This window comes from Hyla sarda, chromosome 10 (assembly GCF_029499605.1).
Source record: "Hyla sarda isolate aHylSar1 chromosome 10, aHylSar1.hap1, whole genome shotgun sequence".
Lineage (NCBI taxonomy): Eukaryota > Metazoa > Chordata > Amphibia > Anura > Hylidae > Hyla > Hyla sarda.
This window is the reverse complement of record NC_079198.1, coordinates 85,932,203-85,959,099: the sequence shown is the minus strand read 5'-3', so window position 1 is coordinate 85,959,099 and position 26,897 is coordinate 85,932,203. Positions and strand designations below refer to the sequence as shown.

General features: G+C 43.6%; 1 protein-coding gene across 1 annotated transcript in view; it reads left to right on the top strand.

The window, feature by feature from the left end:
• The window catches only part of LOC130293546 (5-hydroxytryptamine receptor 3A-like), a 61,173-nt gene that overhangs the window by 23,294 nt on the left and 10,982 nt on the right, over positions 1 to 26,897 (top strand). Inside the window, exons 6-8 of the mRNA XM_056542356.1 lie at positions 22,419 to 22,576; positions 23,620 to 23,830; positions 25,841 to 26,071. Coding sequence (XP_056398331.1) covers positions 22,419 to 22,576; positions 23,620 to 23,830; positions 25,841 to 26,071 — 600 coding nt within the window. The remainder of the gene's footprint in view (positions 1 to 22,418; positions 22,577 to 23,619; positions 23,831 to 25,840; positions 26,072 to 26,897) is intronic.

Below are 26,897 nucleotides of genomic sequence, written 5' to 3'. Positions count from 1 at the left end.
CCTTTCTACTTGTCCATTGGACTGGGGATGATATGCAGAAGAAAAATTAAATTTAATCTTGAGTTGTTTACAGAGAGCCCTCCAGAATTTAGACACGAATTGGACGCCTCTATCCGAGACAATCTGCGTAGGCAACCCGTGAAGACGAAAAATGTGTACAAAAAATTGTTTAGCCAACTGAGGCGCAGAAGGAAGACCAGGAAGAGGGATGAAATGTGCCATTTTGGAGAATCGATCAACGACCACCCAAATAACAGTGTTGCCACGGGAAGGGGGTAAATCAGTAATAAAATCCATACCAATCAGAGACCAAGGCTGTTCGGGGACAGGCAGAGGATGAAGAAAACCAGCGGGCTTCTGGCGAGGAGTCTTATCCCGGGCACAGATAGTGCAGGCTCGCACAAAGTCCACAACATCCGTCTCCAGAGTCGGCCACCAATAGAAGCGGGAGATGAGTTGCACAGATTTCTTGATACCCGCATGACCTGCGAGATGGGAGGAGTGACCCCATTTGAGGATTCCGAGGCGTTGGCGAGGAGAAACAAAGGTCTTTCCTGGAGGAGTCTGCCTGATGGAGGCAGGAGAAGTGGAGATCAGGCAGTCAGGTGGAATGATGTGTTGCGGAGAGAGTTCAACTTCTGAGGCATCCGAGGAACGAGAGAGAGCATCGGCCCTAATGTTCTTATCGGCAGGACGAAAGTGAATCTCAAAATTAAATCGGGCAAAGAACAGAGACCACCGGGCCTGGCGAGGATTCAGCCGTTGGGCAGACTGGAGGTAGGAGAGGTTCTTGTGGTCGGTGTAGATAATAACAGGAGAACTTGATCCCTCCAGCAGATGCCTCCATTCCTCAAGTGCTAATTTAATGGCTAGAAGCTCTCGATCCCCGATGGAGTAGTTCCTCTCCGCTGGAGAGAAGGTCCTAGAGAAAAAACCACAAGTGACAGTATGCCCGGAAGAATTTTTTTGTAGAAGAACAGCTCCAGCTCCCACAGAGGAGGCATCAACCTCCAATAGGAAGGGTTTGGAAGGGTCAGGTCTGGAGAGGACGGGAGCCGAAGAAAAGGCAGACTTGAGTCGTTTAAAGGCGTCTTCTGCTTGAGGAGGCCAGGACTTGGGATCAGCATTTTTTTTGGTTAAAGCCACGATAGGAGCCACAATGGTAGAAAAATGTGGAATAAATTGCCTGTAATAATTGGCGAACCCCAAAAAGCGTTGGATAGCACGGAGTCCGGAGGGGCGTGGCCAATCTAAGACGGCAGAGAGTTTGTCTGGATCCATCTGTAGTCCCTGGCCAGAGACCAAATATCCTAGAAAAGGAAGAGATTGGCATTCAAACAGACATTTCTCAATTTTGGCATAGAGTTGGTTGTCACGAAGTCTCTGAAGAACCATACGGACATGCTGGCGGTGTTCTTCTAGATTGGCAGAAAAAATTAGGATATCGTCCAGATATACAACAACACAGGAGTATAACAGATCACGAAAAATTTCATTGACAAAGTCTTGGAAGACGGCAGGGGCGTTGCACAGTCCAAAGGGCATGACCAGATACTCAAAGTGTCCATCTCTGGTGTTAAATGCCGTTTTCCACTCGTCCCCCTCTCTGATGCGGATGAGGTTATAGGCGCCTCTTAAGTCCAATTTAGTGAAGATGTGGGCACCTTGGAGGCGATCAAAGAGTTCAGAGATGAGAGGTAAGGGGTAGCGGTTCTTAACCGTGATTTTATTAAGACCGCGGTAGTCAATGCACGGACGTAGGGAGCCATCTTTTTTGGACACAAAGAAAAATCCGGCTCCGGCAGGAGAGGAGGATTTACGGATAAAGCCCTTTTTTAGATTCTCCTGGACGTATTCGGACATGGCAAGAGTCTCTGGGGCAGAGAGAGGATAAATTCTGCCCCGGGGTGGAGTAGTGCCCGGGAGGAGGTCGATAGGGCAATCATAAGGCCTGTGAGGAGGTAGAGTCTCAGCTTGTTTTTTGCAGAAAACATCCGCGAAGTCCATATAGGCCTTAGGGAGACCGGTTACTGGAGGAACCACAGAGTTACGGCAAGGGTTACTGGGAACCGGTTTTAGACAGTTCTTGGAACAAGAGGACCCCCAACACTTGATCTCCCCAGTGGACCAATCCAGGGTAGGGGAATGAAGTTGAAGCCAGGGAAGTCCAAGGAGAATTTCCGAGGTGCAATTGGGAAGGACCAAAAGTTCAATCCTCTCATGATGAGATCCGATGCTCATAAGAAGGGGCTCCGTGCGGAAACGTATGGTACAGTCCAATCTTTCATTATTTACACAATTGATGTAGAGGGGTCTGGCGAGACTGGTCACCGGGATGTTGAACTTGTTGACGAGAGAGGCCAAAATAAAATTTCCTGCAGATCCAGAGTCCAAGAAGGCCACTGTAGAGAAGGAGAAGGCAGAGGCAGACATCCGCACAGGCACAGTAAGACGTGGAGAAGCAGAGTAGACATCAAGGACTGTCTCACCTTTGTGCGGAGTCAGCGTACGTCTTTCCAGGCGGGGAGGACGGATAGGACAATCTCTCAGGAAGTGTTCGGTACTAGCACAGTACAGGCAGAGGTTCTCCATACGGCGTCGTGTCCTCTCTTGAGGTGTCAGGCGAGACCGGTCGACCTGCATAGCCTCCACGGCGGGAGGCACAGGAACAGATTGCAGGGGACCAGAGGAGAGAGGAGCCGAGGAGAAGAAACGCCTCGTGCGAACAGAGTCCATATCTTGGCGGAGTTCCTGACGCCTTTCGGAAAAACGCATGTCAATGCGAGTGGCTAGGTGAATAAGTTCATGTAGATTAGCAGGAATTTCTCGTGCGGCCAGAACATCTTTAATGTTGCTGGATAGGCCTTTTTTGAAGGTCGCGCAGAGGGCCTCATTATTCCAGGACAATTCTGAAGCAAGAGTACGGAATTGTACGGCATACTCGCCAACGGAAGAATTACCCTGGACCAGGTTCAACAGGGCAGTCTCAGCAGAAGAGGCTCGGGCAGGTTCCTCAAAGACACTTCGGATTTCCGAGAAGAAGGAGTGTACAGAGGCAGTGACGGGGTCATTGCGGTCCCAGAGCGGTGTGGCCCATGACAGGGCTTTTCCGGACAGAAGGCTGACTACGAAAGCCACCTTAGACCTTTCAGTGGGAAACAGGTCCGACATCATCTCCAGATGCAGGGAACATTGGGAAAGGAAGCCACGGCAAAACTTAGAGTCCCCATCAAATTTATCCGGCAAGGATAAGCGTATCCCTGGAGCGGCCACTCGCTGCGGAGGAGGTGCAGGAGCTGGCGGAGGAGATGACTGCTGAAGCTGTGGTAGTAACTGTTGTAGCATAACGGTCAGTTGAGACAGCTGTTGGCCTTGTTGCGCTATCTGTTGTGACTGCTGGGCGACCACCGTGGTGAGGTCAGCGACAACTGGCAGAGGAACTTCAGCGGGATCCATGGCCGGATCTACTGTCACGATGCCGGCTGGCAGGTAGTGGATCCTCTGTGCCAGAGAGGGATTGGCGTGGACCGTGCTAGTGGACCGGTTCTAAGCCACTACTGGTTTTCACCAGAGCCCGCCGCAAAGCGGGATGGTCTTGCTGCGGCGGTAGTGACCAGGTCGTATCCACTAGCAACGGCTCACCTCTCTGGCTGCTGAAGATAGGCGTGGTACAAGGGAGTAGACAGAAGCAAGGTCGGACGTAGCAGAAGGTCGGGGCAGGCAGCAAGGATCGTAGTCAGGGGCAACGGCAGAAGGTCTGGAAACACAGGCAAGGAACACACAAGGAACGCTTTCACTGGCACTAAGGCAACAAGATCCGGCAAGGGAGTGCAGGGGAAGTGAGGTGATATAGGGAAGTGCACAGGTGAACACACTAATTGGAACCACTGCGCCAATCAGCGGCGCAGTGGCCCTTTAAATCGCAGAGACCCGGCGCGCGCGCGCCCTAGGGAGCGGGGCCGCGCGCGCCGGGACAGAACAGACGGAGAGCGAGTCAGGTAGGGGAGCCGGGGTGCGCATCGCGAGCGGGCGCTACCCGCATCGCAAATCGCATCCCGGCTGGCAGCGGAATCGCAGCGCCCCGGGTCAGAGGACGTGACCGGAGCGCTGCCGCGGGAAGAGTGAAGCGAGCGCTCCGGGGAGGAGCGGGGACCCGGAGCGCTCGGCGTAACACAGCTGGATATACACAGAGATTAAAACTACAAGTGCGGGCGAACAGCGGCGCGGATCAGACAAAGGTAGGGCTCATTTTAATCAGCGTCTCCCGCACTATCCACCAATACCGGTGGATAGTGCGGGAGAAAATATGTGACAGTTTTCCTTTTAGGACACAGCCCTTTTTCACCTTAAGGACTGAGCCATTTTTTGCAATTCTGACCACCGTGGCTTTACGAATTAATAACACGAAAACGCTTTTACCGAATATTCTGATTCTGAGATTGTTTTTTCGTGACATATTCTAATTTATTTTGTTGGTAAATTTTTTGCCTTACTTGCATCCTTTTTTGGTGAAAAATCCCAAAATTTCATGAAAATTTTGTAAATTTTGCATTTTTCTAACTTTGAAGCTCTCTACTTGTAAGGAAAATTGATATTCCCAATAATTTACATTTTTATTCACAAATACAATAGGCCCACTTTATATTGGCATCATAAAATGGACATATTTTAGCTTTTTGAAAAAATTTGAGGGCTTGAAAGCAGAGCAGCAATTTTCAAAAATGTCATGAAAATTGCTAAATCTGAAGGGACAGATGTTACAGAACTACAACTCCCAACATGCCTGGGCAGTCCAGGCATGCTGAGAGTTGTAGTGTGGCAACATCTGGAGGGCTACCGTTTGGGCACCACTGTAACAGTGGTCTCCAAACTGCCTTCGGCTTCAGCCTTCGGCTGTCTGGGCATGCTGGGAGTTGCAGTTTGGCCTTCCTAGTGGTTGCCACAGTAAAGATCACTTTACTTTCACTTTCAATTCCTCCCCCCCCCCCCCACCGTCGCTTCAGTACCTGAGCCAGGATCCAGCAGTCTCCAGCGAAGATCGGGGGGGTCCCCAGGCATCTTCTTTGCAGGTACCCGGCCTCCATCTCCTGTCCATGTTCCCCTCGACATCCAGGGGTGGGCAGAACGGGGGGTTGCCATGGCAACCCACTGTCCTGCTCTGCCATTGGTCAGAATCAGTTCTGACCAATGGCAGGGGATAGGAGGAGATCGCAGCACTGCGACCTCATTCCTAGCCCTCAGGATGATCGGGGCTGTCTCTGACAGCTCCGATCATCCCTATCTTCCGGGTGATCGGGTCGCCAGAGACCCGATCAGCCCGGAATAGCAGAAAATCGCATGTCTGAATTGACATGCGATTTTCTGCGATCGCCGACATGGGGGGGGGGGGTCTCAGGTCCCCCCTGGGCGATGTGCCGGGATGCCTGCTGAAGGATTTCAGCAGGCATTCCGGTCCGGTCCCCAACCGGCGGGAACCGGAATTCCCACGGGCGCATGCATACGCCCCACGTCCTTAAGGACTCGGGATACAGGGCGTATGCATACGCCCGGCGTCCTGAACAGGTTAAAAATAAAAAAGCACTTTGTGACTATTGGGCCCTCCTTTTTAAGGCACTATTTGAGGTTTGCAGATGGCTTGTGGTGCCAAAACATAAGACCATTATAAGGCTAGGTTTTCACACAGGTTTTTTTTCTGGCACTTTTTGAGAAAACTGGCACTGCAGTTTTTGAGCCAGAGCCAGAAATGTATTCAAAAGGAAGGAGAAATATAAAGGAAGGACTTATACTTCTCCTTCATACCAGATCCACTGTGGGGAAACCTACTCTAACACCACCAAACAGCATTTTATAAAGTAAGCCCCAGAAGATCTTCATCTAAAGGTTAACAATGTTTTTGACGCTGCAGGTGCTTCATATAAGTTTTGAAGTTGGATTATGAAAATGTCAAATTTTAAAAGGGCTTTAGCTCATGGCTGTAGTGAGTGTCAATCCTGGTTCTTGCCACAGAGTCTTTACCCTTTAACCCTTATACAGGGATTTAGACTTCACTGGTATGTATCCCTAGGTTGTGTCTGCAGAGTAGCCTCTGACCGATGGAGCTGAGAAGTGAGAGAAAAACAAAATGGATCAATACCTTCCAATGATAAATCTAATATATGAACCAGGGAAACAGTGTCATACCAGGACCATGACCAGACAGACTGCATACAACAGAGGGTCAAATAAACCTAGGTTGATACAAGTAAGACCAGTAAGGGACATTTAGAAGTAGCCAGATAGTAGCTCAGTCAAAATTTGGCTATAGCAATGCAAGAGCCCATCAAGTAGTATGAACAGAATAACTGGTAAAAAGGAAAAGCAGATATAAATAGAGATTCAATGTAGAAACATCTACAATTTAATTCTGCAAGTCAATCCAATTGCTGAAGTAACATACAGTTGTTTATGCTTTACTACTTTTGAAAGAAATAATTTTTTTGTCACCACATTCTGGGAGTTGGGGCCTTTCTTTTGCTTTTGTAAGGAGATAGACCGAAAAAGTCTGTGGCCAAAAAGAGGTTTTAAGACTTTAAAGGTTTTTAAAGCAATGTTAAGGACTTCATATCCAAAAATGCTTTGCTAGCAATGTATTGAAAATATGGTGACAGAGGAATCTCCATCTGTCTTGAATAGTATGAAACGCATGATGAAAGAGGAAATCTGTAATTCCCTTAAGGCAAGGTCTTCTATATATAGAAATCCTCCCAGTGTGACTTATGCTACATTTGAATATTTGGATGTCCCCAGTAATAAAAAAAAAGTCTGGTATATGAGAGAAAACGTTGATTTGAATTCATCCCATTTCTTTCTCAAATGAGGTAAAAGGGAGTAAAACCTTATTTCCAGTTGAAGACAATGGTTTGTTTTAAAAGCCATTATAGGGCTGTGATGAATATTGATGACTCTAAAGAGCTGAAATTTCTACTGGATAATATGTTTGAAGGGTTTGGAGGGGTGCGCCAGACACAGTTGACTCCTGCAGAGGATGAAGTCTGCAGCGAAAAAGGACTACCGATAGAACCAAGTGAATTTTCGAAAAATCTGATTTGGCCGATTCGGCGAATTTTCCGGAAAAAATTGGTTCTGTCTGAATTTATTTGCGGCAAATTGCTATTAAAAACAGGTATTTCTGGCCTACAGAGAGCCTCAATAGGGGTGTAGAACATTCTGCCTTGCTGTAACACGCATAGGGTATGTGCTGGGTTATTGAAATAATACTGTTATTCAGTATGACATGCAGATCAGAGGCATTGCTATTAGAATCACTGTCGGACAGCGGCACAATGACAGAGCCTGGAGGTGGCATCAGTATGAGGAGACCATATAGTGGCTGAATGACACAGCGTGGAGGTGGCGGCAGCATGAGGAGACCAGATAGTGGCCGAATTACACAGCGTGGAAGTGGCGGCAGCATGAAAAGAACATATAGTGGCTGAATGACACAGTCTGGAGGTGGCGGAAGCATGAGGAGACCATATAGTGGCTGAATGACACAGCCTGGAGGTGGCGGCAGCATGAGGAGACCATATAGTGGCTAAATTACACAGCCTGGAGGTGGTGGAAGCATGAGGAGAACATATTGTGGCTAAATGACACAGCCTGGAGTTGTCGGAAGCTTGAGGAGACCATATAGTGGCTGAATGACACAGCGCTGAGGTTGCGGCAGCATGAGGAGAACATATAGTGGCTGAATGACAGCCTGGAGGTGGCGGAAGCATGAGGAGACCATATAGTGGCGAAATGACACACCCTGGAGTTGGCGGCAGCATAAGGAGACCATATAGGGGCTGAATGACACAGCATGGAGTTGGCAGCAGCATATAGTGGCTGAATGACACAGCGTGGAGGTGGCGGCAGCATGAGGAGACCATTTAGTGGCTGAATAACACAGCCTGGAGATGACAGATGCATGAGGAGAACATATGGTGGCAGTATGAGACAGCTTGGAACTGGCATCAGCATGAGGAGAACATATGGTGGCAGAATGAGACAGCCTGGGGAGCAGCAGCATCATGCATCCTGAAATTGACCCGGTGAGTGGTGGGGTGGGTGGCAATACTAGTATCCAGTGACGAAGGTGGGTGAAAAAGGAGAACTTGGCATCAGATGTGTGGCATCAGCGGGTGGCAGGATCAGAATAGTAGCTGAGGCAGGTAGGCAGAAGAAAGCGGACTCTTTTGCAAAAGTGTTAGTGTGCACAAGTAAGTATTGAGGATATGCATTACGTAAAACTTAACTTTTAATAATATGGTTAGGATAAAATATATATATTTTTTTAATGAAACAAAAGGAAAGGTGTGCAAAAAACATGTTTAAGGTGCTGCTCCCCAGTTACAGACATTCCTCGCCATCAGACCACAAGTAAGTATTGAGGATATGCATTAGCTAAAACATACTTTTTTTTTTTTTAATCAAACAAAAGTTAAGGTATGCAAAAAAAAAACATGCGCCACCTACACCACCAAGTATTGCTGTGATACAAAGACCTCTAAAAGGTGGAAGGGAACAACATATGGTCCATTGTAACTGGTGGGGGTAAGCACTTCCCCTGTACGGCCCTACTCTCGCATTATTAATTCCCTTCTTGGCAAGTGTTACTCACCCTAAAAAGGGCGGCCCCACACAGGAACCTCTCCCTATTTCCACCTACAAACACTGCCATTTCCTAGGGTTTCTAGGTTGAAATAGGAATTGGTTCCTGTGTGGGGCCGCCATTTTTAAGATGAGTAACACTTTCCTCAAAAAGTTGGAAGGGAACTACATGTTGCCCATTGCAGCAGGTGGGGGTAAAAACTTTCCCTGTAAGGCCCTACTCTGGCCCTATTAATTCCCTTCTTGGCAAGTGTTACGCACCCTAATAAAGGACGGCCCCACACAGGAAACTCTCTCTATTTCCCCCTAAAAACCCTGGGAAATGGCAGTGATTTTTAGGGGGAAATAGGGAGAGGTTACTGTGTGGGGCCACCCTTTTTAGTGCGAGTAACATTTGCAAAGAAGGTAATTAATAATGCGAGAGTAGGGCCTTACAGGAGAAGTTTTTACCCCCACCGGTTACAATGGACCATACATTGTTCCCTTCCACCTTTTAGAGGTCTTTACATCACATCAATACTTGGTGGTGTAGGTGGCGCATGTTTTTTTTTTGCATACCTTAACTTTTGTTTGATTTAAAAAAAAAAAGTATGTTTTAGCTAATGCATATCCTCAATACTTACTTGTGGTCTGATGGCGAGGAATGTCTGTAACTGGGGAGCAGCACCTTAAACATGTTTTGCACTATCCATATTTGTGAAGTGTTGGTGTAGCAGCATGGTCAATCTACTCTGATGCATCAGGCATTGGTCGGTGGAAATCCTGGCTGATCCATGCCTGATTTATCTTCACATAGGTCAGTCTCTCTCCATTTTTTGTGGCCAGATGAGTTCTCCATGGGGTTACTATGGCCCCCGCAGCACTAAACACCCTCTCTGGACGCACACTACTGGGAAGGGAAGGACAGCTTTTTCAGGGCAAACTCTGATAGTTGTGGCCATAAACCAAGTTTGGCTGCCCAGAAGTACAGCGGATCTTCAAGGTGTGTTGGCATGGTCATTTCAAGGTATGCCATCACCTGCTGGTTCAGGTCTTGCTCCAGGTCTGCCTGCAGCTGATGAGTTGCCTCACTATGCGGGTGAAGAAAGCTACTCATCAGCAACTGTAGACTCAAGGTGCTGCTGATGGAGCTGGTACTGCTCCTGCCACCCCACCCCTCCCAAGCAGCCGTGGCAGTGGAAGGTGAGCGCAGAGGGCCACCCGAGTATGACCTGCAAGAGGATGGACGATGGCGCCGATAGGCATCGTCCAACTGACTACGTAGGATGTCTCTGTAGTAGGTTTGTTTGTCCTCCTTCTCGGTGGGTGTTAAAAAGGCCTCCAATTTGTGCCGGAAGCGAGGGTCCAATAGGGTGTAGAGCCAGAAGTCATCCCGCTGCCAAATGGTGACAATTTGGCAGTCACTACGCAAGCAAGTGAGCATGCATCGTGCCATTTGTGCAAGTGACTCGGAGGGACCCCCTGTCTCCATCTCTACTGCATACTGCCACGGTGTGTCTGGGTCCTCTGTCTCGCCTTCCTCATATCTCTCTAGCTCCTCTGGCTGCTCCTTCTCCTCCTCCTATCAGATGACTAGAAAAACCGCCCATTCCACGAAACCTAAACTGTGCTGCACTGTGCCCTCCTCCCCCTCCTCAGCCTCCACAGGGCTCTTGTGGCCATGAGATGTAGGTGCCATGTCTCCAGTGTCCTGACCAGCCATCGTTTCCAACACGTGTTGTAGGAAATGAAGCAGTGGAATAACATTGTTCATTCCGTTATCCTGGGGACTGACCCATAATGTGGCTTCCTCAAATGGCCTGAGCAAATGGCAGGTGTCACATATGAGCTGCCACTGGTTGACACTGAAGTTACACAGGGGAGTCCCCCAATCCGCTTGGATCATCTAGAAATCGGTGATGGCTTTTCTCTGCTCGTATAGTCGGTCCAACATATGGAGGGTGGAGTTCCAACATGTGGCAACATCGCAAATTGGGCTATGTTGTGGGATACCGTTCTGACGCTGCAGCTCAAGGAGGGTGTGCTTTGCGGTGTACATGTGGCTGAAGTGCATGCAAAGTTTCCTTCCCATTGTTAGGATGTCTTGCAAATGGGGGGAACACTTCAGGAACCACTTTACAACCAGATTGAACATGTGCGCCATGCAGGGCGCAAGGCTCAGCCTTCCTTGTCGCAGGGCAGACAAGATGTTCTTTCAGTTGTCAGTCACCATGGTTCCCATTCCCAGTTTTCGTGGTGTAAGCCATGCTCCGATTTTTTAATGAATTACTTTTAGCAGTTCCTCCCCTGTGTGACTCCGTTCGCCACATGGTATGCTGGAGGGGCACTGAGACTTGACCTGTCCGAGTTGCTGTTGTGGTTGTGCAGGAACCACATTCACCCAGTGGGCCATAAAGGACATGTATTGTCCTTGACCATAGTTACAGCTCCAGACGTCGGCGGTGCTGTGCACCTTGGTACACACAGACAGGCTCAAAGACTGGCCCACCTTCTCTTCCACAAAATTGTGCAGGGCTGGTACTCCCTTCTTCGCAAAGAAATGACAGCTTGGTACTCTCCACCTCGGCTTGGCAAAAGTCATCAGTTCTCTGAAAGGTGCAGAGTCCACCACTTGAAAAGTGATGGACTGCAGCACCAGTAACCTGGACAGGAGCACCTTGAGCTTCTGCGCCATTGGATGAGTGGGCGCATACTGTTGTTTCTCGGACATGGCTTTCTGAAGGATTGCTGCCAGAATGACTGATTCAAAGTAGGAGGAGCAGGAGCATCTGGAGCGACAGAAGGAAGGTATGACACACAGCTCCCTTTGGCTGAGGTGGTGGAGCCTTGGCTGGCTGAAACAAGGAGCAGCGTGCCACTGGGTGATTCAGCAGTCTGGACCACCACATCGTAGTATTGGTTCTCCCAGGCTGCTTTATGGTGGTGCAGCATATTTTGATGCAGGGCCGTGGTGCCTACATGGGGACCCTGGCCACGCTTCACATTCTACCGACACATCTTGCATGTTAACCTCCTCTGGATGCTTGATGAAAAACTACCACAGCGCCGAGTAGCTGATTTTCCCACCAACAGTCCGCACTAATTGACTGCTACTTCTGCCATCTCCAGGAACCCCTTTTCCACTACCTCCCGGGAAGGTAGGCTGCTGCGAAGCAGGTGGTCTCCTCCGGGCACTTTTGGCTCCAGAATTTCCACCTCTGCTACCATGCTGACTGCCAACCATGCTACCACCTTGCTGGCTCAGCTGCTGCATCATGGGCAACCTGCAACCCTCTTCTCCTGATGATGAAGCCCCTTCTACACCTGGCTACCAATTGCGATTGGCTTCATCATCATCAACAAGTGTCTGCACATCACTGATGTCCTCCTCGGGTTCCTTAACAGTGTCTGCTTCAGGACCCTGAACACTGGCAACACCGCCTCCCACGTCACTCTCCTCATCACTACTTGCCTGCCTAGCGGAGGAAGCGGCAGATGTCTCCTCCACTCCTTGGCTGGGCAGTAGCTGCTGACTGTCCTCTCTAAGATCATCCTCACTGAATAGTGGAGCTGAACCCACAGCATAAGATATTTCTGTAGGGGAGGGAAGAGGATAGGACAGAGGCAATGGGAGGACAGTGACTACTCCCGAGCCATGCCAACTGAGGGTTGTGTCTGAGAATCCCACCGACTGTTGACTGGGGGTATCAGATGTCACTTGTGATGAAGTGGATGACCATTTTAACCAATCGATGACGGTAGATGGGTCGTCCCTAGTCTGCTGCGACCTCGTCCTGCGCCTGATGAATTTAGGCCTCTGCCACTCCTCTGTGCACGTCCTGGCACTTCTCTGCCTGACATACTTAGTGCGTATATGAGGGGAGTACAATACGCTTCGCTACGCTTAAAACAGTATTTGTCTAGAACAGCAGCAGGTGTGTACTTTTGGCTGGCCTTTCAGTAACTAGGCCCCCTTAAGACTTTATCAGGAACAAAATGGTACAACACTTAGATGTACGTATGTGGTATACACTTATGATGGCAGTTGAATGAGCTCCACTATGCTTAACAGTATTTAGGCAGGATTTGTGCTTGAGCTGAATCACTGCTGTTCTTCTGTGCAACACACTGCTCTCTGTAATACAACTCTGTAGACATTGTTGGGGAGGTGAATCACTGCAGTAAGAATGCTTTTCTGTGAAACACACACTGCTCTCTGTCCCTCTCTTTGTGCAATAGAACACTGACTTGAAGGAGGTGAATTGCTGCTGGAAAAAGCTTTTCTTTACAACACACAATGCTGTCTGTCCCTAGCTATCTCTCTTCAGTGAAATTCAGAAGTGACAGGCCACAATATGGCTGCTGATTATATAGGGCTGTGACATCACAGGGGTTATTGGCTGCTGATAGGCTGCATCCTGCATGTGATTCAGGGTCATCCCGCCTACCCTTGTTCCCGCCTTCCCAGGATTCCTTGCCCCATGTACTCACATGTGGATCTGCCATCTTAGATGCCCTGGAGCCTGGACTGCACTAAATAGAGTTTAAAGAAGCGATTTGCACGAAGGAATCACGGCGATATTCACATTCGTTGCAAAACGAATTTTTCCTGAAATTCGTAATGAATTTGGATTCGTCAGATTTGATTTGTTCATCCCTAACAACCGAGCATGCAGCTGGGCCGAGGTAAGAGGCAGGAAGCGCGGCACACCGGTGGCTACCAACCGCCAGCATTACGTAAGGTTGTTACGATGAGAGCCCAGCTGGATATTGCAACTGGCTTGAGTTGCGAATGGTTTTTGGCATAGCTGTTATGTAATACTACATCATAGGTCATTAGAATGTTAAGCTGCTAAGTAATTAAAGGGGTTGTCTAGGATAGGAAAAACATTGCTTCTTTTTTTTGCAAAAACAGCTCCACTCCTGTCCACAGGTTGTGTCTGGTATTGCAGTTTGACTCCACTGAAGTGAATAGGTACTACATACAACCTGTGGACAGGAGTGGTGCTGTTTTTGCAACAACAAAAAAGCAGTATTTTTCTAATCCTGGACAATAATATATATTTTTCTTTTGTCCTGGCTTTACCAGATATTTTTAGAAGTTTGACATTGGACAAGCGAAGGTTTAAAGGGGTATTCCAGGCAAAAACTTTTTTTTTATATATCAACTGGCTCCGGAAAGTTAAACAGATTTGTAAATTACTTCTATTAAAAAATCTTAATCCTTCCAATAGTTATTAGCTTCTGAAGTTTTCTGTCTAACTGCTCAATGATGATGTCACGTCCCAGGAGCTGTGCATGATGGGAGAATATCCCTATAGGAGCTGGACAGCTCCCAGGACGTGAGTCATCAGAAAGCAGTTAGACAGAAAACAGCAACTCAACTTCAGAAGCTAATAACTATTGGGAGGATTAAGATTTTTTAATAGAAGTAATTTACAAATCTAATAGTGAGAAGTTGCCCGGACCTTCTAAGTGAGTAAATAATGGTATGGATATTGAATGAGAAAATTCAAGTAAATGATTGTTTGGATCGTGCTTCAATGATAATAATACAAACAATTTATTAAAATAGGATAAATAGACTGTAGTTAGTTACTTCTCACAGGGCCCATGTGAGAAGAACATATACAATAAAAACAACCTTTAGGTAATAATGTACATAAAATTGTGAAATGACAAAAATACCAAAAATTAAGACAATATTAATGGCATAATGATAGTATCACTGGCATATAGTGAATTTTTAATGTGCAGCTGGTGTTTTACCGCTGGTATCTAAGCACCAACTGCACAATAAGTGAAATGTGGCTGAGGCTGCCTGTATAATCGTTTCCCTCTTTTCCTTCTTTAGAATATAATGTATCCTTATAATAGTTCAACAATTTACAACAGTTTCAAATGTGTGTTACCGATCCTTTTGGTGGCAACCTGGGTAAGAGGCGCTGTTTCCACAGTGTGTAGATGGTACCGGTACACTGGGTCCTCTGTGCAACGTTCCAGATGGTAGTAGTAGAGTCCAGCAAGGTCCTGGTGGAAGCGGTGGCGATTGGCGCTGGCAGGCGCCGATGATCGCAGATCGCCGGGAGGACGTTGGCTCTGGCAGGCGCTAGAGATGGTAAGTCCTCACCGCTGGCTAGATGGAAGCGAGGACCATACACTGGATACGAGGAGCTCACCTCGTGTTGTCGGCGTGTGACGTCAGCTGCTGCTGGAGCCGGGTTTGTTGCACTGGAGGTAGTTGGCAATATTGGACCGAACTGATGTCAGACTGGATGTCCTGGTGGTCTTAGCAGTTTGAAGGCGATAGACCAGCCTTGGTGGATAGGCACAATTAATAAAAATATATATGCCAGTGATCATGCCCAAGTGGACTAGACGCGTTTCAGGGTTATTTAATGTAACCCTTTCCTCAGTAGTCACATGGTTGTCATAAACTATTTCCTTTTTTATAGGAGCACAAATCCCGCCCCTTGTCTCATTACTGGGTGTTAGTGAAAACGGTGAATGGAATCTACGGATAGGTTCCCTAGAGAGCAATACTAAGTAAAGATGGGTATAAAAAAGCTGTGTGAATACTGTTGAAGATGTAAAGTTGCGTTTTTGCAAACAATGATTTTATAATAAATGTGGAATCAGACAGAACAAGAAATTAGTGTTCAATAAAAATAAATATTTTGAACAAGTTAATTTCGAACATAGGAATAAAATAGCATTTAAGAGAGAAATGTAAATTAAAAGACGAATATGAATGTGAAAAATAAGAAGTATGTTATGAATTAGGATAAAAGTGAAAAATGAAATAAATAATAAACATAAGAAAGAATATACATAAACAAATGAGAAAAATAGATGAAATAAAAATGGAATTGAAAATGAAAAATAATAAATAAAAAATTAAAAATTAAAATAAAAATGAAAATAAAATAAGATAAAAATAAAAATAAAACTGGTAAAAATATAAAAATATATAAATAAAAGTAAAAATGAAAGTAAAAATGAAAATGAAAATAAAAATAAGAATAAAATAAAAAAAAAAATAGAAAAATATATAAAGGAGAGAATGTGGGAAATGTTGCATTTGTAGGGGATGGTGTCAAACCATGGAGCACCCCCCTTGAATTAAACAGGGGTGTCCACATGGGTCGAGTGCATCCCCTACAAAAATCCAAAGAGTTCAAAGTTGGAGTTGAGCCCGCCTGGTTCTAATGTTGCAAATTCAAAGATTTTTTTTGCTTTCAGCCTTAGACATTTTGAGTAAAAAACTTCCCCCTCGCCAGTCTTTTTTGACTAGCTGGAGACCAGTGAAGGAGAAAGAAGACAGATCACTATTGTGAACTGTAGCAAAATGTGCCGAGAGTGGATGTTTCAAATTTTTATTTTTAATATTGTTTAAATGTTCTGCTATCCTCATTTTAAGGGCCCTCTTTGTTCGACCAATATATTGTTTTTTGCATCCACATTCAATGATGTATAGAACCCCCTTTGAATTACAAGTAATCAAGTCTTGGATTTTCCATTTGAAAGAGTTGGTTTGAGAACAGATCTGTGTGATTTTCTTGGGGCCTTTTATTTTTATGCAGTTAGCACATATCCCACACCTAATGAATCCTTTTGTGCTTAGCCACAAATTGGTCTGTTTAGTTACGGGTGGTTTGATTGATGGCGCTATGGTGAGACCTAGATTTGGAGCCCGAGTATAGACTATTGGGGGGCGTGATGGTAGTAGTGGGCCCACCTCTCTATCCTGCTGTAGCAGATGCCAATGTTTTTTTTATAATGCCTTCTACTTTTCTGTATGATTTATTGAAAGGGATCACCAGCTTTCCTCCAAAATTTGCAGTACTGTCATTTTGCTCTTTTGGTGTAAAAAATGTAGTCCTATCTAGTGACTTTATATATTCCAGAGATTGTTCAAGTAGCTGATCAGGATAATCCTTGTCTTTAAATTGAGTAGTAAGTGACTGTGCTTCTTGTAAAAATTGTTCATCTAAAGTGCAATTTCTTTTTAACCTTCGATATTGTCCTTTTGGGACGTTCATTAGCCACCTGGGTAAGTGACAGCTAGAGTAGCCTATAAAGCCATTCTTAGCTGTTGGTTTATGGTATGTCTTACATATAAGACTATCCTGATCAGCACTAACAACAATATCCAGAAAATTAATACTATCTTTGCTGATAGTGGATGTGAATTGAAGATTATGGTCATTAGTGTTTAAATTAAGTATAAAGTGCTCTAAATCAACTGTGTCCCCTTCCCAAATTAAAATAATATCATCTATATACCGCTTCCAGAGCACCAGGCCCGCGCCAAGCCACGGCAAGATGTTACTCTCCTCCCATGCCACCATAAATAGATTTGCGTAGCTTGGCGCGAACCTGGTGCCCATCGCGGTACCAATTAACTGTAAATAAAAATCCCCTTCAAAATAAAAATAATTGTGAGTTAAAATAAAACGGATGGCTGAAGTGATAAAATTAATTTGTGATGGTTCAATGTGTCCCTGTTGAAGAAAATGAGTAACAGCCGCTATCCCTAAATCGTGCTTGATGATAGTGTACAATGATGAAACATCTAAAGTGGCTAAAATGTATTTATCAGACCACTTAAATTTTTCTATGATTTCTATGATCTGGGTGGTATCCTTTAGGTACGTATGTGTTTTCTGTACAAATGGTTGGAGAAACCTATCAACGTACTGGGATAGGCTCGAAGTAATCAAGCCTATCCCAGACACGATAGGTCTACCTGGAGGATCATCCAAAGATTTATGTGTCTTCGGAAGACAATAGAATATTGGTATCCGATCGGGAGTCCCAAGGATAAATTGGTGTTCTTTTTCATTCAAAATTTCCTCCTCTACTGCCTCTTTGCATAATTGCTGTAACTGTTGACTATATTCTTGGGTGGGATCTGCCTTCAGTTTACAATAGGTAGCTGTGTCTCCCAGCTGCCTATTACACTCTTGTATATAATTGGTAGTGTTTAGAATGACAATTCCGCCCCCCTTATCAGCGGGGCGGATCATGATTCCCTCCAATGCTTGGAGTTCTTTTATAGCCAATCTTTCTTTCTGGGAGATATTATTTTTTGGATGCCTGGTACCTTGGATACCCCTCAGATCTTTTTCAACCAATTTTTTAAAAGTAGTGATATCAGGACCCATTAAGTGTTTCGGATAAAACCATGATTTTGGTCTACATTCAGTATGTATATATTTTGTTTCTCCTGTTTTGCGTTCCAACTGAGTTTTAAAAAAATGTTTTTTTAGGCAAATATTGCGAATGAACTTCTCTAAACCAACATATGTTTGAAATTTGTCTAATGTATGTGATGGAGCATACTTCAGACCTTTATTTAAAAGTTTCTCCTGAGCTGGTGTCAATTTGTTATTACTTAAATTTATAATGGGTGTGTTCCCTGATGTGGTTTGACTATTTTCTGTGGGGGTTGTGTTATGTGGTCGAGCTCGATATCTTCTGCGTAACCTCTTTTTTTGTTTGGTGTCCCTAATAGATGTTGTGTGAGGGGAGCTGAATGTATCTCCGCTGATACTGTTTGGGTTTTCTGTGGCACTCTGGTTGGTGGAATTTCTCTGTATGTTGTCTGATTGCTGTAATGTTTTGACTGATACTTGTTTTGGTAGAGTTGATTTTTGTAATAATTGGGACGAAAATTGTATGGACTGGTTCTGTACCCTGTGTGTGTGGTCTGTAATTGTTTCTTTGGGGAGAGTTTCTGTATTGAATATCTTCCCTCACATAGTGGGGTTTCTTGTGATTGTGGCTTACCTCTAAAAAATCATTAGTTTCTGTCAGAGGAGCAAAACGGTTCTGGGTTGGTATGACATACTGATTAGAATTATCTTTTACAGTAACTGTATGTCTTTGTTTTTGAGATTGCCATAATAATTTCTTATTTTTTCTATTGATTATCTCCACCTCCAGTTTATCTAATTTATTGCAGATCTCTTCTTGTTGTTTGAGGTACTCAGAGTTCTGGTCGAACTTGTCTATCTCAACTTTGAGTAGGTTAATCCGGGTATCACAGGTGTTTAATAATTTCTGTCTTCTTTCTATGACTAGTTGGACCAGACCTCTAGAGTACTCCTTAAGTGTTTTATTCCACTTGTGGTTAAATGTCTCTCCTTCTAAGTCTCCAGCGGGGGTTTTAAATAAGCTCAATCCCTTAGGGATAATATCAATCTCCAATAAGTGGGATAGACTTTTGATTTCCCACTGGTTTCTTAACCTTTTGGCCATAACTACCTCCAACTTTCTGAACGCTTGGATTAATGCTAAGTTATTCTGTTCAATGGGTAAATCATGTTGTGAATTATTGAATTTATACTTATCAATGGATTGTTTTTTGCTCTCTAGGTGTAACCAAATATTCATTTTTGAAAATTATAGATTATAATTGGAGCACGTTTACAATAGGTATAGTAATTAAGATAAAGAAAAAAAAGGGGTGTATGTGCAGCTCACAATAATAGTACACACCGAGGTCAAGATAGGGCATGCAACTATACCCTAATTGCACAAAAAAAGAAAGCCAATAATGAGAAGTTGCCCGGACCTTCTAAGTGAGTAAATAATGGTATGGATATTGAATGAGAAAATTCAAGTAAATGATTGTTTGGATCGTGCTTCAATGATAATAATACAAACAATTTATTAAAATAGGATAAATAGACTGTAGTTAGTTACTTCTCACAGGGCCCATGTGAGAAGAACATATACAATAAAAACAACCTTTAGGTAATAATGTACATAAAATTGTGAAATGACAAAAATACCAAAAATTAAGACAATATTAATGGCATAATGATAGTATCACTGGCATATAGTGAATTTTTAATGTGCAGCTGGTGTTTTACCGCTGGTATCTAAGCACCAACTGCACAATAAGTGAAATGTGGCTGAGGGTGCCTGTATAATCATTTCCCTCTTTTCCTTCTTTAGAATATAATGTATCCTTATAATAGTTCAACAATTTACAACAGTTTCAAATGTGTGTTACCGATCCTTTTGGTGGCAACCTGGGTAAGAGGCGCTGTTTCCACAGTGTGTAGATGGTACCGGTTCACTGGGTCCTCTGTGCAACGTTCCAGATGGTAGTAGTAGAGTCCAGCAAGGTCCTGGTGGAAGCGGTGGCGATTGGCACTGGCAGGCGCCGATGATCGCAGATCGCCGGGAGGACGTTGGCGCTGGCAGGCGCTAGAGATGGTAAGTCCTCACCGCTGGCTAGATGGAAAACTAACACCGTTTTCACTAACACCCAGTAATGAGACAACGGGCGGGATTTGTGCTCCTATAAAAAAGGAAATAGTTTATGACAACTATATGACTACTGAGGAAAGGGTTACATTAAATAACCCTGAAACGCGTCTAGTCCACTTGGGCATGATCACTGGCATATATATTTTTATTAATTGTGCCTATCCACCAAGGCTGGTCTATCGCCTTCAAACTGCTAAGACCACCAGGACATCCAGTCCGACATCAGTTCGGTCCAATATTGCCAACTACCTCCAGTGCAACGAACCCGGCTCCAGCAGCAGCTGACGTCACACGCCGACAACACGAGGTGAGCTCCTCGTATCCAGTGTATGGTCCTCGCTTCCATCTAGCCAGCGGTGAGGACTTACCATCTCTAGCGCCTGCCAGAGCCAACGTCCTCCCGGCGATCTGCGATCATCGGCGCCTGCCAGCGCCAATCGCCACCGCTTCCACCAGGACCTTGCTGGACTCTACTACTACCATCTGGAACGTTGCACAGAGGACCCAGTGAACCGGTACCATCTACACACTGTGGAAACAGCGCCTCTTACCCAGGTTGCCACCAAAAGGATCGGTAACACACATTTGAAACTGTTGTAAATTGTTGAACTATTATAAGGATACATTATATTCTAAAGAAGGAAAAGAGGGAAACGATTATACAGGCAGCCTCAGCCACATTTCACTTATTGTGCAGTTGGTGCTTAGATACCAGCGGTAAAACACCAGCTGCACATTAAAAATTCACTATATGCCAGTGATACTATCATTATGCCATTAATATTGTCTTAATTTTTGGTATTTTTGTCATTTCACAATTTTATGTACATTATTACCTAAAGGTTGTTTTTATTGTATATGTTCTTCTCACATGGGCCCTGTGAGAAGTAACTAACTACAGTCTATTTATCCTATTTTAATAAATTGTTTATATTATTATCATTGAAGCACGATCCAGTCAATCATTTACTTGAATTTTCTCATTCAATATCCATACCATTATTTACTCACTTAGAAGGTTCGGGCAACTTCTCACTATTGGCTTTCCTTTTTTGTGCAATTAGGGTATAGTTGCATGCCCTAGCTTGACCTCGGTGTGTACTATTATTGTGAGCTGCACATACACCCCTTTTTTTTCTTTAATTTACAAATCTGTTTAACTTTCCGGAGCCAGTTGATATATAAAAAAAAAGTTTGGGCCTGACTATGCATTTGACAAATGCATACATATTCATGAAACCCTGTCAGGTGATTTATGTTATCCTGTCTCTCCAAAAAGTCCCGATAAAATTTATGGGACTCCTTGAAGAGATAGTTAGAGTTCTGCTTATCCCACCCACACAAGGTGATACGTTTCTCGGTACCAGTGTGTATACAGAGAAAGATGCCAATTTAGCCTGTGTGGGTGGATTAACCAGGACTCTCATTGTCTCCCCTAGGACTTTGTCCGGATTTACTCTACTATTCCTGATTTCAAGGAGTTTTAACAGAGGGACTGTACAGGGCAGAGTTTTGCATTTTAAATAAGGAATGCAAATATTTACTAAAAAGACATGCCATTAAAGGGGTTATCTGAGATTAGAAAAATAAAAGCAAAAACATAACTGCTTTTTTCAAAAAACAGCACCACACCCGTCGTCAGGTTGTGTGTAAAATTACAACTCAGCCATTCAACACCCTTTGTGAGAAATGTGCTAAGGTATGTTGTTATTGATTTCTTTTCTTCAGTCCCCCTCAATGGTCAAGTATGGTTTGCAAAAGCTATATAAAGTTTGGGATATTTTAAAAGGTTTTATGACCCAATAAATACTATTGTATTAAAACCTCTGCAGTCTATCAGTACCTTCAACAGTGAAGTTTATGTAGATAATTAGTATTCATTAAAATTTTTTATTATTTCCTACATGTTGGAAAAACTTTACTCATAGTAACATACACAAGTAGGATTTTGATTTCACCTGAACTTCAAGGGTCATGATTTACAACTAGTTAATCAATGAAAATTGAATTTAAGGGGTAACATCCCTTATCCCCTATACACAGGATAAAGGATAAGTGTCTGATCGTGGAGGGTTGGGGGGGGGGTCTGACCCCTGGGGCCCCCTGCAATCTCCTGTACGGGGCCCGTCCTACTTACCCATCCGGGGCACGCTTCAGCCCCCACCCTCCTGGACAAGTGATTGCTTGCTTAGCCATGATTGGTTGAGTAGGCTGTCACTTAGCCACATCCAGAAAGGTGGGGGTCGGATTGGGAAGATCGGGAAGGGGACTTCATCAGTAAGTAGTATGGGCCCCTTACAGAAGATTGGGAAGGGGACTTTATCAGTCAGACCCCCTGCAATCAGACGCTTATCACCTATCATGTGGATAAGTGTCTGATAAGGTCAGTTCTCTGGAGTACCTCTTTAATAACAGCTTGCTGTCTACAAACTCTAAATATGTTCAATATGCTTTAAGTGACAAATAATTATATATTGAGATTAACTGAGAAAAAGACTGATGACACTTTGACGTGTTTTGTCTAGTTCAGGACATCAATGTGTCTTTATGGAGGACACCAGAAGAAGTAAAGGAAGACAAGAGTGTTTTTATGAACAAAGGAGAGTGGGAGCTGCTCTATGTGTTGTCTCAATACAGGATGTTTGTGGAACATGAGGACAGCTTTGCAGAAATGAAGTTCCATGTGAGTTCTGCATGAGTTGTGGTTTACAAGACAGTTTTCTTTTTTATTTTATTTGTGTGTCTCGTACATTACTAAGGGAGGGTTAATAGCTGCTGTACTTCCACCAATCTACCCTATAAAAAATAAGAAAACCCCAGGATTGGTTAAATGGCCACAACCAACTGTTTATTTTTAAAATGTTTACACATTAAAAGAGTGTATATATTTCCATGTGCCAATAAGCCACCTTAGGATTTACAAAATATTCTCAACTATTCCATTAAACATCTTCTTGAAATACATCCATTATGCTTCAAAGTCCTGATTTTGCTTTTCAAATGTTTGGAAGTATGGCTTCACCTGACCTGGAGACACTAACACTGTTAAGACCTGCAAGGCTCTGCCCATGAAACATTTATTATATAAGCTGGAAAACTACTTAAATCCATTAAGCACCATAATCAAGGGGGTTAATTGCCCCCAATTGTATAATAAAAAAAAAATGTCCCCATCTACATTCAAAGACCCCTTCTATTCCCACTGCCATGACAGCTAAATTGAGTCCTGCAGTAGACGTACACCACAAGTTTAAGGACAAGTGGGCAAACTGCTCTTTGTCTGCTCCTGAGGGTAAAGACCCTTCTTCTTCCCTCTTTCCTCATAATATTAATAACTAAGACTAAAAGTGATGTTATACGCCTAAATCTTGGCAACAGGAGGTTCAGCTGTGTCAGCTAATACCATGTCATGTCATGAAGCTACTGTGGGTGCTTTGAGGAGGGGACCATAGCCTGTTTAGTCCCATCCCCTTAGCAACTTGGTCGTGAAAATTTGGTCAGGATTTTTTTTTTTAGAGGGACATCATTATTAGCAAATAAATTTCCCTATGGATCATGAAGGTGGAAACAAACATAAGGCCCTTCCTTCCTGGGTGGCAACATCTGTCACCATAATGGGGGGCCTTACTATGATTTTAGACCTTTCAGTTTTTTGCACCACTGCATTATCTACTCAGCTACCAGCATTTACAAATATCTAATATTTAACATGTTATCTTTTTATAGGTTGTTATCAAAAGAAGACCACTCTTCTATGCTGTAAATCTACTTCTCCCTAGTATGTTCCTTATGGTCATGGATATTATTGGGTTCTATCTACCTCCCGATAGTGGTGAAAGGGTTTCCTTCAAGATCACTCTCCTTCTAGGTTACTCTGTGTTTCTCATTATTGTATCTGACACGTTGCCAGCTACAGCCATTGGGACCCCACTGATAGGTAACATTAGATATTCTATTTTTTAACTAAATATAACTCGTCTATTTTGTGGTTTAATAATGAATCCCTTTTGCCTGTAACAAATCCTAAAACTTTTTACTGAATGCCCTGGTTTCTCTCCTTGAGCTACTATGGTCCATTGTGTCCCTGAGTCTAATTATGTTTCCAAGGCTTTCATGATTTTATTGCAGCCAAAAACGATATCAGTACAGAACAATCAAATAGTAAAATAGTAAAATGATGTCTGAATATTATTGAGATGTCGAAGCACAATAAAAATTAATGATCTGAACAGATACATCAATGTCTATGAGGTAATAAAAGGAAAACAGATGTAATGAAGAAGAGCACATTAAAGAGAAGAAAAAAAATAGAACATCTGCTGGTAAAGCAAAACTAAATTAAGAGTAGATTCAGCAGATTACCAATACCTGCACTTAATACAATAAAAATAAAGGTACTTGAACTTGAAATGGTAGGTATGTTCATGAAGGGTAACCTTAAAATTACAGTAGATCCAGAAGAAGCCAAAAATACTCCATAGTTCAGTTTGATTTTCAAATAAAAAATATATTCTTAAATTGATGCTGGCAGTCAGACAGGTGGTAAAGGGGTTATATAGAGATGATAATTATTATTATTATTATTATTAACAATAATAATATTTATATAGTGTCAACAGATTTCACAGTACTTTATAATTTTTTATATAGGGTAGGTTAAAGGGGTACTCCGGTGCTAAGACATCTTATCCCCTATCCAAAGGATAGGGGATAAGATGCCTGATCGTGGGGGTCTCGCCGCTGGGGACCCCCCGTGATCTTGCACGCAGCACCCCGTTAGAATCAGTCCCCGGAGCACGTTCACTCCGGGTCTGATTACTGGCGATCACGGGGGCTAGAGCATTGTGACGCCCCGCCCCTGTGTGACATCACGCTCCGCCCCCTGAATGCAAGCCTATGTGAGGGGTGTGACAGCTGTCTTAGCGCCGGAGTACCCCTTTAAATAAAGCTGAGTAAACAATTCACCAACCAATCTCTGAATGTCTGTCATGAATATGGCACCTTTGATGTCTCCAAGACCAGAGGTCTCAAAAGGGGGCAAAGTAAAAATGACATATCTTAAAATGCATTTTACTGGTATATATAGATTCTTTAGGGGGGATGATCACATACCTTTTTACAATTGTCGATCCTTCCCCCGCTCCGAAGTTATATAAAACGCCCTCCCCTAAAAAAAAAATCAAATCCCCCTTATTTTTCCATTTTACAAAAAAAACAATTTTTTTACATTATCACCACGTGCGTAAATGTCCAAACTATTAAAATATGATGTTTTTTATCCCGCACGGTAAACAGCGTAAACGAAAAAAAAAAAAAACAAACACCAAAAATACCAAAAAGTCCCATCCAACCAAAAATGGTACCATTAAAAACTACAGATCACAGTGCAAAAAACATCCATGTATACGGAAAAAAAAAAAGGTTACAGGGGTCAGAAAATGACAACTTTATGCATACCAATTTTGTTTAAAAAAGTTACATTTTTTTATATAGTACAGTAATAGAAAATCGATAAAAACTGGGCATCGTTTTAATCGTATTAACGTACAGAATAAAGTTAATGTATCATTTTATTATACATTTTTTTGGTTGCGCCATACATTTTATGGTAAAATGAAAGATGTCATTACAAAGTACAATTGTTTGCACAAAAAACAAGCCCCATATGGGTCTGTAGGTGAAAACATAAAAAAGTTATGGATTTTAAAAGGAGAGGAGGAAAAAACAAAAATGCAAAAATGAAAATTGTCCTTAAGGCCAAAATGAGCTTGGTCTATGTCATTTCAATTATTTTTGTTGCTTTCACTTATTTTTTTTTTCCTGCATTGAACAAGAAATCTACATTAGATACATAGATTGGATATTCATATGAACTGCCATTCTATATCAGTTGTGATGTAGAACTTTCTGCTAACTCTTATAGATTTCCGCTTTTGTTCTTTTGTAGGTGTATATTTTGTGGTGTGTATGGCACTGCTGGTCATCAGTCTGACAGAGACTATATTCATTGTTCGTCTAGTACACAAGCAAGATCTTCAACCTCATGTTCCTGAATGGGTAAAGAAATTGGTTTTGGAAAAGATTACAGTTTTGCTATGTATCCGAGACAATAACAAATTTAGTGCATCTCGCATCCACAGTTCCAATATGTCCAGACAAACAGAGAACAGCAGCACTGGTAAGACAACCTTAAATCTATGAGCAGGTGTACTTTAGAATTGGCTATTAGTAACATATGGGGTCAGTCCAGAAAATGTCCAGCCATGTCGTATGAAGAACAGAGACATATACTGAAGAAGATTAAAGATATAAGAAACATTCTATATTGGACAATGATGTTCCATTCTTCTTCAAAATAGGCACCTTGGGCCTTCACTCGGTTCTTCCACTGACGAAGCTGTCAATCACCAGTTTCCCATAACTTCAGCCATTTTCTTTATATTATCTCTTAAAGGAAAACTGTCAGCTTGCTCCCCCTGCACTAACCAGCGGTACTGGCTGGAAGTGCAAGGGAAGCTGATCAGTTTGATGCTTACCGTGCCCGGATCCTTGAAGTAACTGCCGCCCGGCCCGCAGCACCGCCCGGCTTATGAATATTCATGTCCTCCCTCATCATCTCCCTCTCCTCCCGCTGATTTCAGGGAGTCCTGAAATCAGCAGGGAGGAGATGATGAGGGAGAACATGAATATTCATAAGCCGGGCGGTGCTGCTGACCGGGCGGTGGTTAAGTCACAGTGCCAGATGAAGGCAGTAACCCTGCCCGTGCCAGTTAGCAGCTAAGAAGAAAGAAGATAACGGGCGAACTGCGTGGCGGATCCGGGCATGGTAAGCATCAAACTGATCAACCCCCCCGCACTACCAGCCAGTACCGCTGGTTAGTGCGGGGGGAGAAGGCTGACAGTTTTCCTTTAAACAATGAAAATTGAGATAGTATTCTTTATTAATTGTTTGGCTTGGAGAAACATATTTGTGATAGACAACACCTTCACAATCGAAAAACCCA